General features: G+C 47.0%; 1 protein-coding gene across 1 annotated transcript in view; it reads left to right on the forward strand.

Annotated features, from left to right (window-relative positions):
- Positions 1–1,166: 1,166 nt before the first annotated feature.
- KAT7 (K(lysine) acetyltransferase 7) overlaps positions 1,167–15,244 on the forward strand; it is a 36,275-nt gene continuing 22,197 nt past the window's right edge. The window contains exons 1-8 of the mRNA XM_015405639.1: positions 1,167–1,371; positions 6,239–6,386; positions 7,709–7,885; positions 9,582–9,821; positions 10,332–10,414; positions 11,187–11,276; positions 13,170–13,268; positions 14,376–14,490. Coding sequence (XP_015261125.1) covers positions 1,357–1,371; positions 6,239–6,386; positions 7,709–7,885; positions 9,582–9,821; positions 10,332–10,414; positions 11,187–11,276; positions 13,170–13,268; positions 14,376–14,490 — 967 coding nt within the window. The 5' untranslated portion in view covers positions 1,167–1,356. The remainder of the gene's footprint in view (positions 1,372–6,238; positions 6,387–7,708; positions 7,886–9,581; positions 9,822–10,331; positions 10,415–11,186; positions 11,277–13,169; positions 13,269–14,375; positions 14,491–15,244) is intronic.

Below are 15,244 nucleotides of genomic sequence, written 5' to 3' on the forward strand. Positions count from 1 at the left end.
TTCTAAAATGATTTCTCTATCCTGCAAATACCTATAAATTAAATAAGGTACTAAGAATGGCAAATCATGGACCTGTTGCTCTGCAGCCTAATTCCAAAAGCATTTAGTTAGAAAATAGGAATGTATGCATGCTTTCCTGAGAGTAGGCCCCACTGAACACAGCAAGGACTCAGTTCAGTGCAAACATATATGTTGATTCTGGGGAGCACAACTGTAATTATTATTTGGGAGTAAATCCTGTGGAACTCTGTGCTCATTCCAAACAAATATGCATAAAACTGGGTTGAAGATCCTGAGTTTGTTCAATGGGATTTACCTGATTACATGTTACAGCTGGGGGTAAGGATCCGGTATTAGTCGATCTGCAATACTCAGGCTGCAATCTTAACACCTTTTTGGGATTAAACCACACTGGACAAGATGGGACCTGTTCCTGAAAAGACTGCCTTGCAGGACAATTCTATACTGAAATCTATAGGTTAAAAACCTGCTGACCGACTGGAAAAAAGTCCCCTGGCAGATTTTTTTTTTAAATTTTGCAAGAATTCATAAATATTGCAAAAGACGCTAAAACGACTGTTATAAGACGATGTTCACTTGCAACATCATGTACAAACTATGGTGTTCCTTCAGAAGTACTCTTCACAAACGTTAATTTATGAAGAGGTAGTAAAGCAAATAAATATTTTATGGCGGATGGTCTAAAACCCTTTGAACGCGGTTACGACTAATTAGCTCTAGTAACCAGTCACACAGTGCCTCGTGGTTCCTCAATATTCCAAACACTCATACAAACATAATCAACAAACGAATCGAGCCTCCCTCGCCCAATCCAAAAACGGCTCTTCCATTGGGAAATGCTCCGAGGCCCGAATAAAAAATGGCCGACGAAGCCCAACTAGAAATGCGACTTCTTAAATCGAGCCTTGGTCGCTCTCCTATCCACTGTTAAAAATACAACCGGAAAAAAGTGCCCAAATCAAAGATGGCCACCGCTCTCACTACTGCAAATGAGAAAACTGCCCACTACCAAGATGACCGCTGCGCTTCACCCAGCATCGCCTTCTCAAAGTCGCCATTCCCGACTCTAAGATGGCGGAGCGCCGCTGTCGTGAAGTGAGGTTTGACTGCGTCACGTGACAGGCAGGACGGGGGTGTGTATCCCCGTCGTGTGTCCCGGCGGAAGAGTGGAGGGAGTCGACTGAAAGGTCGCAGCTGGAATCGAAGGGAAAACAAAGCGGCGCAGCCTGGCGCTGGAGAACCGGAGACACGCCAGTCACCACGGATACAGCTGGAGCCAACGCAGCGGCCGGGGCGCAGCAACCTTCGCTGCCTCCGCCGCCTCCTCCGACGAGGATGTCGCGCAGGAAGGTGAGAGAGCGCGGCTCGAAATAAACCCCTTCCCCTCTCGTCTCCTTTACCCACATTAGACCGTCAGGCTCCGAAAACCAGTTAAAAACGTAGGCCTTCAAGCCCTCGTTTCATCTCGCAACGCCAATGGCTACCGCTGCCTCCGGCCGCGTCCTCGTTGGTCAACTTCGCTGTCAGTCACGCGCACCCCCACCCTCAACGGTTATTTGTTTCCCTCCACCCCTTCAGTTAGCGTTGGAACCCACCTCTCCTCGTTTCTCATTGGACTTGTGGCTGGATTTTCATTGGCTGCCCTCCCTATCATTTCCTACTGGCGCGGTTTTTTTCCTCCTCCTTCCCTCATTGACTTCATACTTGGCTGTGTGCCTTTAGAGCGGGTGTTGAGGTAGGCGCTGATTGGCTGAGAACTCTGGCCTGTATTGGCGTCTCTGAAATCCTTCCCGTCTCTTTTCTTCTCCCTGTTTCTTATTGGACAGCGAGGCGTTCTAAAGGCCTACCTCCTCGCTGTTTCGATTGGTGTAAAGGGTGGATGTTGGAAAAAGGTTCAAAACATAGCAGGCAAAATGGACTAGACCATGGGGGACGAGCAAAAAGAAGGAAGGGTGAAATCTTCGGGGTCTCCCCCATTGGTTTTCTGATGGTTTGGGTTACTTCATCTATCCCCCCCCCCTTTGTTGCTTTTTAAATCTCAAGGTTTTCATTGTGCAGTAATTATGCCTGCAGTTATGTATATGCTTAGTGGAATGGAAGTAGGGTTTGCCTCTGAGTAAATCTTTGAATCGGGCTGCGTGTAATAAAATATGTGAGAAGGAAGTTTGATAAAAGGTGTTCTTTGGTGCAGCCCTATGCATGCTTAGTTTCTGGAGTGGTTCCCTGCCATGGATGCCAGCCTCCAGGTGGCACCTGGGGGTCTCCTGGAATTACAGCTCATCTCCAGACTACCAAGATCAGTCCCCCTGGAGAAAAGGGATGCTTTGGAGGGTGGACTCTGTGGCATTGTACCCCACTGAGGTCCCTGTCCTCCCCAGGCTCCACCCCAAAATCCCCAGGAGATTACCAACCTGGATTTAGCAACCCTACACCCTCCATCACCAGCCAGTGAAAAAGGGTGACCTGGAAACCCTATTCCCTGTCAGGGGACTCTGGGCATTGTGAAAATGCCAAAGGACTAGCCATATTAGGCTGTTGGACAAAGTGCGCATAGCATCTTCAAGATTTTTTGTGACTGTGTCACGCATGATACAGTTTGCTGATAAACCTAATTCTATCATGTTTGTGTTCCTTTGTGGCGCTCCTTCCCTGTTTAATCCTCACAACAATCCTCTGAGGTAGATTAGACTGAGACGTAGTAGCCTGAAGGTCAGTTGATGAACTTTATAGCACAGTGGGGATTTGGACCTGGGTTGTCCTAGGTGGACACTTTACCTGCTACATCACACAGGCTTTTTAATGTGTGTATGTAGGTAGCCAGAATTCCTTAATTTGCTTCACATTTCTGTGTATTTCTGTTCAAGGTTCTTGGGAAAAAAATAAGTTTTCTCAGAGTCTCAGGAAGCACTCACACAATTGTGAATAAGGGGATGGGCTGTGGCTTGGTGTCAGAGCATTTAGTTGCCACACAGAAGGTCCCAGGTTCAATCTCTGGCATCTTCAGTTTTAAAAAGTTGGGTGACAGGTGATGTAGAAGACCTCAGCTGAGACTCCAAGAACTGCTGCCAGTCTGAGTAGACATTACTGACTTTGATGGACTAGTGGTCTGATTCAGTATAAGACAGCTTCTTGTGTTCTGGTTTGAGCATGAACCTGAGAGCCAGTTTGGTGTAGTGGTTCCCCAGTCCTCCACTTATAGCTGCTGGATGACCTTGGGGAAGCCATAGTTCTGTCAGAGCTGTCCTTGAAAGAGCAGTTCTCAAAAGAGCTCCCTCAGCCCCACCTACCTCACAGGGTGTCTGTTGTGGGGAGAGGGAGGAAAAGGAGTAGGTAAGCTGCTCTGAGACTCCAAGTGAAGGGTGAGGTATAAATCTAATCTCTTCTTTTTCTTCTTGATTTGTCATTGGGCGCATTACATTCTTTCCTCCCACCATGAACTGAGAGCACAAATATAGGTTTTCTAGTTTCAGAAGTCGTCAGTCTAACTCCTGATTTAGAATCTCGGTTACTTGGAAAGAAATACATTCTAAATTAATTGACGAACTTGCATTCAAACATGATGACATAGGGCTTCCAAAACCAGGAAGTCTTCAGTTATGGTCTCTGTTCCAATGGAGGAGAAAAAGAGTGCAAGGGCCTGGCAATAAACTGGGTTTACGCTAGTCACGAATAAACTCTGGTTTGTTCATGTCTGCTTAGAAGTGCTTCTAGCACTGAAGTACTTGGATTCATCTGTATACAGTGTTCTGTCCGTATCAATGGGAGCTTTGTTCCCCTGCCACTGTGCAGAGTCTCCTGGCTTCTCCTCTCCCCCACCCCCAGCACCTGTTATGCTCCATTTATCAGTATTATGTAAGCGGGATACAGAACCTGGGGAGAACAGAGAACAGAAGTGGGAGGAATTGTGATTAAAAAGCAGTCCAAAGCACAGCAGGGGATTATTTTTCTGTAATATTATAGTTCAAGGAGGTAGTGTGAAAAAAATCCTCCACATAAAGGGAGTGTCTTGCCTGATCCTGAAAGGGAGCCAAATTGAAGTGTTTGCCTTTCCTTATGGCTTGGCTCTCCTGTCTAAGTCTTCCTAGAACCATCTGCTGTGCAAACCACCTGTTATCTGCCCCTGCTGTGGCTGTTGAATGTGTGGTGCCATATGCGCATGAGGCATCGTGCTCTCTGTCTGTTGCATGGATGGTGTATAGCATTGCTTCCTTTTTTGGGCAACGATCCTGAACCTTCAACAGTTCGATACAGGCAGACATTCAACTGATGTCTCTATCACTGCAATTCCATGCCATGCTTACAAACACTGCATCTATTGGGTTCCTGCTTGATACACACTTGTTAAAGCCACAGGAGCTATGCCAGAAACCAAGCAGTGGTCCCGATTGTGTAGGCTGATTGGGGAGAGAGGTGTTTACAGCTGGTTCATCTTTTAGTTCCTCCCAAAATCCCTATGATATGAAGAGAGTGCCATTCTATCAGAGACTGCCAAATGCACGTTGGTAGCAGCAGGCAGCGAGGGCGGCAGCTTTCGGGGGCAGCGCACCCCACCAAGTTACTAGAGAACAAGTTGCCACCTTTGAAGCAGGATCCATTACAAAGCAAAGTGTTGTTTTAGGCTTCGAGTAGGCTAAATGGTATACCTTCGGGTTTAAGAAATACTCGTCACTGGGCACAATTTTCTATAATGGCTTCTGTTCTCTGGACTTTGAAATTTCAACCCTGTTTGAGGGGAAGGGGAGGTGAGCAGTGTGCTTTCGTTCCCGTAAGACAGTGAAGGTGATAGGCTCCCATGATGGCCAGCTTCATGGTTAGCTGTAGTTTGGTAGGCAGGAATAGCTGGGAGGGGGGCTGCTCCTGTGTGCTGAGTAGCAGCCTTGTAGAAACTAAGCCAGTGATGTTTTCCCGAGAACTGATCTACTGGCCAGGGAAAGCATCCCATGTTCATTTTCCCATTCACTAGTAATGCAGTTATTCAATTCTTCGCTCAATGTGGCAATTACATATCAGGTGCTAGTAAGGTCTTAAATTCTAAGGTAGTATCCCAATTATACTTTTTAAAAACTGAACTTTATCATATCACAACTCCTGGGGTATGTATTTATGTATTGCAGGGAAAGCATCCCATGTTCATTTTCTGTTACCTCACACTGCTGTAAAAGACGCAGGAACAAGACCAACTTTAAATACAAAAAACAAACAAAACCCTACAGCCATCCCTGTAAGGAATGATTTGTCGACTCTATCCACTTTTATCCCATTTTCCAGGGAGCTCAGCTTGACATTCATAATCCCCGTTTTGTGCTCACAACATCTCAGCAAGGGTGACTGGCCTGAGGTCATCCAGTGAGCTTCCTGGCTGATTTGAACCCTGGTCTCTGCAGGCTTAGTCTGCCATTCTCACCAGTGCGTTATCTTGCCTCTCTGATGATGGCCTCGGTCACACGGGCAGGATATTGCGGGGGGAGGCGTGGCTAATTGCCCCGGTGCAGTTTGATCCGCGATTATGCGATCAGACGCACCGGCAGCACACCACGGGTCCTTCCCTCGGCGCCGGCGGGTAAACGAGGGTGGTGATCACACGACGATCTTGCAGCACGGCAAAGAAGCGGCGCGATCACACCAGCAATGGCTAGGCGCCGCTGCCGTGACAAACGGGGTCATTTATTTTTTTTTAAAGCTGAAAAGGCACTTTCGCTTTCCTCTTTGTGCGCATGCACCGTTGGGTGCTTGTGCGCATCTTGTGGAGGCTTGGGGGGGAAAACTGTTTGCGAAGGGACATGGGCGGGCGCCGGATGCCACCACCAGAAACGCGATCAGACGCCTGCCCTAGCCCCGCGGTTTCTGGAAACTAGTACCTCGGAGGTACTAGTTTTTTACGCCGCATCTTTGGCGGGAAGCCTCGGGTTTGCCACGGGAGCTCTGCGCTTCCCAGATGTTGCGGTGTGATCGCTCCCGGAAAATCCGCCTATCTTCCGTCTCTGTGGCGTGGCTAATGCTCCGTGTGACCGCAGCCGATGATGGTCTATAGGTAATGTTTCTGTGACAAGTTAAGAATGGGCGTGTTAGGCTTTCCGTTTTGGTACGGTGTTAGCTGTACTTACGTACATTTATGACAATGGTTTTCTTTGAACCTGCTACTTACGCCAAACCTCTGTGAGGAGCCTCAGATAAACAAATAACTTACTTGACATGCATCTGAACTCTGGACTTTCAGAGAAATGCAGGCAGCAGTTCTGACGGAACCGAAGACTCCGATTTCTCTACCGATCCAGAACATACAGACAGTTCAGAAAGTGATGGAATGACGCGCCAGTCAGCCCGGGTGACCCGCTCCTCTGCCAGGCTCAGCCAGAGCTCTCAAGGTAGGTCTTCCAAAGCATTCTGGGGGGCATCTTTTGTAACTGATTTTTGGGAAATGAGGTTTATGGCTGCGTTGGAAGGTTTTCCTCTGGGGCCCCCTTTGCAAGGGGTGTAAGCTACACCATAAGCTAATGAAACCTCTGCTCCAACCCCTCAGTGCAGAAAGGGCCTTAATTAGACATGTGCTGGATTTAGCCGCATCTATCTTTGTGAAAAGATGTACTCTTGAAGCCGTGCAACTCGTCAGTCCATCTGCACATCAATTGCTAGTACTCTCTTTCCTGGAGGGCCTACCAAATTTCCAGATGGTTTACCAAGAGGCATGGCTATGCAGGGCCAGCGGTTTGTGAACCCAATCCAGGTTGCCAGGGCACTGTGGAATGCACATAGACATCATTGCAAGGGCAGCGTTTTGTTTTCCTTTCAGATTGGCAGTGTGAGTGTGAATTCACAGTGCAGGATGGGATGGGGTGCAGAGCTGGGGAAGTATTGTAAGTCAGTGGTTTTAGCAGTTGGGTTCCCTAAGGTTCTTGAGACTGGCGTTTGAGATTGGAGTTCAGTCCTTTAGTGCCTGGTTTTGGGAATGGGGTAGCGTTTGTGCTGCTGACCTCAGCGCTTAACAATAGACAACAATAGAAACAAGCAATGTTTCCTCTAAGCTGTGGAGTCCTGTGAGCAAAAATTCTACTCTGTGAGCTACTGGCATTAAAGTTGTGAGCAAGCAATTCGGCTACTGCATACGTTCCTTTGCTCTGGCACCATCCTTCCTGAGCTAAGACAAAAATGTGTGAGTTGGAGGCTAAAAAACTGTGAGCTAGCTCACACTAACTCAGCTTAGAGGGAACACTGGAAGAGCCCTACTGGGTCAGACCAGTGGTCCCTCTTGACCAACATCCTGTTACACATAGTGGCCAACCAGTTTCCCTGGAGGGCCAGCAAACAGGGCCTAGAGGCCAAGGCCTTCCCCTGATTTTGCCTTCCAGCACTGGTATTCAGAGCTTACTAGCCTCTGAATGTGGAGCTTCTCTTTAGTCTTCATTTCCACAGTTGTTACTACTGCCTCATGAGACATTCAAGTGCTGTTATGTTACATATGTAGGGTGGCTTGTCTAAGACCATCCAGTGAGCTCATGGCTGTGCTGAAATTTGAACCTGAGACAGGCTAGCTCAAAAGCTCATTTGTTTTAACCCTTGTCAGCTCTCTCAGACTCAAAATCTGACTCTGGCTATATTGTAGGGACAGATAGGCTCTTGTCGCTTTCCTAGGGGCTTGTACAGTTTCCTGTAATGCAACCTCTTGTTCTCCTCCCGATCCCTCCATTAGATTCCAGTCCAGTTCGTAATCCCCCGTCGTTTGGAGCAGAAGAACCTGTTTATTCTACCAGAAGGGTAACCCGCAGTCAGCAGCAGCCTGCTCCCGTGACGCCCAAAAAATATCCACTCCGGCAGACCCGCTCATCTGGATCTGAAACGGAGCAAGTGGTTGACTTTTCTGATAGAGGTCTGTAAACAGGCTGGGTGAGGATGAGCAGGGATGCTGATAAGTGGCGTGATCTGAGGATGCACTGACTCTGTTCTTCTTAACTGAGTATTCTTTGCAGAGTGCTTTATAGAGCTCAGTCACTGACTGGCAGAAATAGGCATTAAATTTCAGTGTAGGAGAGAAGTGTGCAAGACCCATGTTTCCCTGTTCATTTTTGCTGCCTTTCAAGGACAAGGAAATGCAGGAACCACTAATTACGCTCTAGATAGGCCTTGCTGGTAGGAGCCATGTTCCCTAAAAGAGTGGCAAAGGCAAAATATTTCATTAAAAAAGCTTTATTTTGGAAAGGTACCAAGTGGATTTAAGGCATGTCGAATATCATTCTGGAGTCTTACAGAGCCTTGGAAAGATAGCTGCTGGCTGGGCCAAGATGTAGCAGTTGCTATATACATGAAGTTGGTGTTAAACTTGTCACATGATACTAGGCGATAACGGTATGATCTCAAGGAATGGGTATTGTGTTCATTCCTCAAAGCCTACACTATTTTGATCTTGCGTATATAACCACACCCTTTGGGTGCTAGATACTGTCTTTTGGCAGGTAGCTTATGAACACTGGTACTAGCGGTGTGCACACTGATTCAGGTCCATTGGACTTGAAAAATATTGGTATTTCCCAATATTCCTAAATCCCAATATTGATATGGTATTTTGATTTGGGTAAATAATCGGGAAACCCGAATTTATTTGGAGTTAAAAATGCCTTCTCCCTTCACTGGCAGAGGTGTGCCCGTGCTGACTCAGGGAGTGAAGGGAAGTCATTTAATAATGCCTTCTCCACTGGCAGAGGTGTGCCAATAAGGTATTTTTCAGGCATTTATTCAGTTCAGTTAATACCGAACGCACACCCCTAACTGGCACAGTTGGAATTTGAACATGAGTTTCTCGCACCCAAGGCCTGTCTGTGGTGTTTTCCTAGTCCAGTGTTCGAAGGCCTACTCTTCCAAGCTTTGACTTAGAGTAGTGTGTTGGGGTCCCCGAAGTCAGGGACGGAACCTGGCAAAGGCGTGCTGAAATTGCAGCTTCTTTCTTTTGAAGCAGGTATTCTCAGTCATAACAGGAGCTTCCTTGTTGCCCTGAAAGTTAAGCCCCAAAACATGGATGTTTCCTTTTTTGAAATGAAATGTGACTCTTTCAGACTTACAGCCTCCTTCGTGTTTGTAGTTTATATGTATATATATAAAATTTGGTAACATTGTGGTAATCGTTCTTCCAAGTAGCTCCATGTCTTCCACCCAATTATGGGTGCTACTTAAGATGAAGTCAAGCCTTGCCTCCACTTTAGAATACTCCAAGTTATGGTATACAGTTGGAGGGCCTATGATGCAGCAGACCTTGCTCACACTAGGCAGCACAGTGTTTGCTTAGGCTGGTTCCTGGATGGAGACCTCATGGGAGCGAATACATGAGTTCCATCCCGAAACTGCATCTCTCTGGCACATCCTGAATGTACATTCAGCTAATTACAACTTTTTACCTTTAGGCATTGCCCCTGATTTGATATTACTCTCAGAGTTTTGTTCAGGGGAGAGCAACAGTATGCCCCCATTACTCTACATGTTTTTTTAGGCCTGCTATTTCCATCACGTCAATCCTTCTTCTGTCCTTTCTTAGAACCATGTGCCCTCTTTTGCCAAAATTTGACTCTCTGCAGACACTAAAAATGCTGCTGACCATGATGAGTCCCCACCCCGCACACCAACTGGGAACGCCCCATCCTCAGAGTCCGACATCGATATCTCCAGTCCCAACATGTCTCATGACGAGAGCATCGCTAAGGATATGTCCATGAAGGATTCTGGGAGTGACCTGTCTCATCGCCCCAAACGCCGTCGCTTCCACGAAAGCTACAACTTCAACATGAAGTGTCCCACCCCTGGCTGCAATTCTCTAGGTATGGTGGAACCTTCCCTCTTATCTGCACTTCGATGACCAGAATGGACTCTTACCAGGGCTTTTTTTGTAGAAAAAGCCCAGCAGGAACTCATTAGCATAATAGGCCACACCCAACAGCAGACAGTCATTAGCATATTAGGCCACACCCTTGACAGCACATTAGCATATTAGGCCGCACCCCCATGTTACCAGAAGTGTGGTCATCCAGCCACACACCCCTTTTTCTTCTTCTTCTGTTTACCTTGTTGTCAAAATCCAGAGGTTTTTTTGTAGCAGGAACTCCTTTGCATGTTAGGCTATACACCCTTAATGTAGCCAATTCTAATGAGTTTCTGCTGTTGGTGTGGCCTATTATGCTAATGAGTTCCTGCTGGGTGTGGCCAACTCAGGAGCCAGCCGGAACTCCGTTCCTGAGCGTTCCTGCCCAAAAATAGCCCTTACCCAAACTCCCCCTTCCCCCCATGTGTCTTTTCTTGTTGTCAGCCCTGTCCTTCTGACTCTCCCACAGGACACCTTACAGGGAAACACGAGAGACACTTCTCCATATCTGGATGTCCGCTGTATCATAACCTTTCCGCTGATGAGTGCAAGGTAACTTTGTCTCTTAGCCTCCTGCTTTTGAGGCCACGCCAAACACAGGTCTGGAGTCCAGAGGTACACTGGGGAGATGGGGAGAGGAAAGACAGTCAAGGGAGTTGCAGGGGAAAGTGGCTGGTGGTGGGAGGCAATGCTCCCTCTAAGCTGTGGAGTCTTGTGAGCAAGAATTCTACTTTGTGAGCTCTTGTAATTAAAGTTGATAGTGAACGATTTGGCTCCTGCATAAATTAGTTTGCTCTGGAGCCACCCTTCCTGAGCTAAGACAAAAATATGTGAGCCAGAGGCTAAAAAACTGAGGTAGCTCACACTAACTCAGCTTAGAGGGAACACTGGTGGGAGGTCTCTGCCGTATTGTATATTATTACGTATTATGCAATCTGCCATATTCAGACACCTACTGAGGACCAGTGTGGTGCAGTGGTTAGCGTGTCAGTTTAGGACTCGGAAGACTCAGATTCAAATTTGCACTCTGCTGTGGCAGTTTACTGGGCGAATTTGGGCCAGTCACTTTCAGCCCAACTTACTTTGCAGGGTGTTTGTGAGGATCAAATGGAGAAAGGGGAGAATGTTGTAAACCACGTTGCATTCCCTTTTCCGTTTGCAGACTCCAAACACACCCACTTTCTTTCTTTTTTTTATTTAAGTCTTTTAATTAAAGACACCGACGTTCAAGGCACCCCTTAATTCTGCTTTTAAAGGCATCGTGCCTTCAGTAACTGAGTAAAAACTCACGTGGCCATTTATGGTGATCTTTCTGGATTTCCAGGTGAGAGCGCAGAGCCGTGACAAACAGGTAGAGGAAAGGATGCTGTCCCACCGACAAGATGACAATAACCGGCATGCCACCAGACACCAGGTAAAAGGCATTCATACAGGTACACTGAAACCCCTACTAGGCAATTAATTTCAGAGAGGTGCATCTTAGTCTTCTTTGAAATGACTGAAAGCAGTTTTGTATAGAAATCATTCTGTCTGAAACAAAGCCGCTTTTCAAGCTGCACAGATTCCTAAGTGGGTTGAGTTCTGGAAAAATACATCCCTCCCCCACTTTGACTCACAAAATAAATTAATGTGTGTGTCTGTTTCTAAACCATTTTGAGAAAGCTGTCCTATTGTTACAATACCCGTAGGCTCTCCTTGTGCCACCTCAGTGGCGTGATAGTAGGATACGTAGGCTGAGTTGGCAAGAGGTATGCTCCTCATTCACTGGCAGCCGTAGATATGATGTGGATGTATGAAATGGAATCACAGGTCAGCTGCCGTGCGTCTTCACCAGAGGCGGTTCACACATTCAGCTGCATGCCTCAAGCTCTGTGTGTGTGCGCATGAGAGAGAGAGAGTCAGCCCTTTCTCCCAGCAGAGCCCCCCACGCACACTGAGCACATGATGTGATGCAGTAGTACCAAACTGGAGGAGTGGGGGAGGTGTTACTAATTGACTAGGGTGAATTCTGTCCTCTTGCGGTGCTGTGTGATGGTCAGGAAGACCGCTGGCTTATGCTGAGCCATGTGATTAAAGGGCTTGCGACGGATTGGTTGATAGACCGGTTTAAACAATGTATGCACTGCTTCTCCCCGAGACCCATTCGAGGCAACTTACAGTCAAGGGAATAAAACAAAGCCGCTAAAACACAGCTGATGGGGAAACAAAGCTGTTAAAACATAACCATGAAGAAACAAGCCGGCACTTAGATCAAACCCCTTAGTCAAACACCTAGGTAAAACGGAATGTTTTAGCCCGGCACTTAAAAGAAAGTAGCGTGGGTGCCAGGCAAGTCTCTGGGCTGCGTTGCAGATATATGGGTTAGATGAGCATCCATTTCCCAGAACTATTTCTTTGCATGCTCACTCTGAATTTAAAAACTCTCCCAGGACCATGTTTCGCTGTCTCTGCCTTTTTCTGACAAGGCAAGTTTCTCTGACCATGTGAGGATGTCCTTTATCACAGTCAGCGCCCCCACCCTCCACAAGTGGAATTTAGCATCCAGATTAGGGCTCCTTGAGGATTGCATAAGAAGTGTGTACTGCACTGTCCATGAAGTTTTATTGCTCACAAATAAGTACGTCTTTACACAACAAGTGATTCAAATGTGAAATTAGCTGCCAGAAGATGTAGTGATGGCTACAGTAGACAGCTTTAAAAGGGGATTTAGATTCATGGAGGATAGTTCTCTCAGTGGCTACTAGCCACGGTGATGAAAGGGAACCTCCATGTTCAGAGGCAGCCAACTTCCGAATACCAGTGCTGGGAGGCAACATCAGGGGCCGGCCTCAGCTTCTATGCCCTGTTGTTGGTCATTCAGAGGACCTGGTTGGCCACTGTGTGAGACAGGATGCCAGATCAGATGGACTATTGGTCTGCTCCAGAAGGGCTCTTCTTATGTTCTTGAGAAGGCCTTGGCCTCTGTTCACTGTGTGAGACAGGATGCTGGACTAGGTGGACCATTGGTCTGATCCAGCAGGGCTCTTTTTATGTTCTTACAAGTCTTTTTACACCACCAGTGCAATGTTCAGGCTCCTAACCTGCCAGATCCATGTACTGGGAGTGAAGAAATTTTTTTTGCAACACGTCATATATGACACTCGAAGCCAGAAGGCTGTGGCATAGGAAGCAGCTCTCTTGACCAGTATCTTCTCTGCTTTGGGTCAGAAGGGGGGGGGGGGATTCCCAGCAGGTCTGAACTGGCCTAGCTCTTTTTCTCTCTTTTTTGCATGTGCACATTTTGATATTCTTTTTGTTCCCTGCGTAGGCACCAACTGAAAGGCAGCTGAGATACAAAGAGAAAGTAGCAGAGATGAGGAAGAAGAGGAATGCAGGGCTGACAAAGGAGCAGAAGGAAAAATATATGGTACAGACGCTTCCGCCTCTTATTCTCCCCAGGGAGTTGGGAGTAAGGAGATGGGGCATCCACTGGTCTCGTGTGGCTTCACGTGGCATCTCACATCCTCTGCAGAAGAGCTGATACTGATCTTCCTTACAGGGTTGTTGTACCTGTTGTACTAAGACTGTCTATATTTATTTATAGTTTTTATCACAGAGGATCAAGGTGGATTAGAGGATATGAGTAGTGCAGTCGGACAGTGTAAGACCGCCAATGACCTGGGTGGTAGGAGCAGGATTACAGCGTTAGGGAGCCATGCAAACTATCTAAGGTAGATAGGTATACTATAAACTATACAAGAAAGTGGATTAAAAGATGAAGCCAGTACCGTAAAAACAGGTGATATCTACAATAAACATTGCACTGAACTGTTCAGTTATACAAGTACCTTCCTGGCCTGTTCATTCCACCATAGTGCCAGTCTTTTTTTTTTTTTTAATGCCTTCTTGAACATTAACTTTTCATACTCTGCAAAGTGACAGAAGTGTAGAAGTCTGTCTGAGATCCTCAGGTGGGCTCTTCTGTGGTGTACAGTTGGCAGTCACTGTCTCAGTTAAGAGTTTGGGTTTATTCTGGATTGTGCGCTCTTACTGGAGAACCCAGTTAATGCAAGTGCAAAAAAGCCATTGTACCAGCCTTCTTAGCTGAGAAGATACCCTCCCACACACACACCTTGGCTTGACTGACCAGGCCACACAGTTCCATGCTATGGTTACTTTGAAGCTAGACTACCATAACACACTCTACATGGGTCTGCCCTTAGAGACACCTTGAAGACTCCAGTTAGTGCAAAACGCTGCAGCATGGTTACTGTCAGTCACCAGATGGAGCACACATTTCACACCCATTTGAGTCCTGATTTCCCCACTCGGAGCAACATGCTCCTCTTCCTGTCCCTAGACCCGGGCTGAGGCTCTCCTCTTTGCCAAAGCAGCCTCCGTTCACAGTATCGTTCATTAGCCTTCTTTCCCCCAGCGAGCAGGGCCAGAGGGTGGAGGACTGGTGAAGACCCGCTTGTCTGAGGACCAGGGGAAACAATATTTTTTAAAGTTGTCCTTTTTATCGTTGCTTCAGGAGCACCGGCAAACCTACGGCAACACCCGAGAACCCCTCTTAGAGAACTTGACCAGTGAATACGACCTCGAGCTTTTCCGCCGAGCACAAGCCAGAGCCTCCGAGGACTTGGTAAGTGGGGATTGGGGGTGTTTTCTGGGAGACCCACATGCCCGAGTTCATATTCTAGGCACAGACTGAAATAAACCCTGCTGCTTTTGAGTATGAATCAATGCAGCGGCCATCATTTGTAGACATGAGCAAGGAAAACGCATCAGGCTCTATATTATGTTCTCGCCAGACAGCTTAAAACAGGTAACAGCCATCATTTATTTATTTATTTATTTATTTATTTATTTATCTCGGCTTCTATCTCACCCCCCCCGCCGCAGCAGGCTCAGGGTGGCTCACAACATTTATTACTGACAAAACAGTTTCTCAGTTAAAATTGCAATAAATTAAATCTAAAAACAATACATAAAGTGCTAGCAACGGCATACAACATGGCGGGAGTCCACAATCAATTAGCGCATGGTCTGGGTCGTATCAGCAAGGCACAGGCTATTCAATGATGTTAATACTATTATTGGTGTTATTCAGATATGGATGGTATTGGTATTGGGGCCAGGGCCTCAGATGGTTGTGGGGGCTCCTTAATCAAATGCCTGGTGGAAGAGCTCGGTTTTACAGGCCCTGCGGAACTGTAAAAGGTCCTGCAAGGCCCTGATGTCATGTGCAAATGGGTGGGTTCCTTCCAGTAAAGGTCTCTGCCGTCCAAGTTTTTGCATGGAGTTGAATGTTAAGATAGAGAAGAGTGGAGAAGCAGGCAACTGATGCTGGAATTATTGAGCGATGGGCGTTCCCCAGCCTGAGAGAGCATTGAGGGGAGG

Source organism: Gekko japonicus, unplaced genomic scaffold, assembly GCF_001447785.1.
Source record: "Gekko japonicus isolate JY-2015 unplaced genomic scaffold, Gekko_japonicus_V1.1 scaffold3933, whole genome shotgun sequence".
Classification (NCBI taxonomy): domain Eukaryota; kingdom Metazoa; phylum Chordata; class Lepidosauria; order Squamata; family Gekkonidae; genus Gekko; species Gekko japonicus.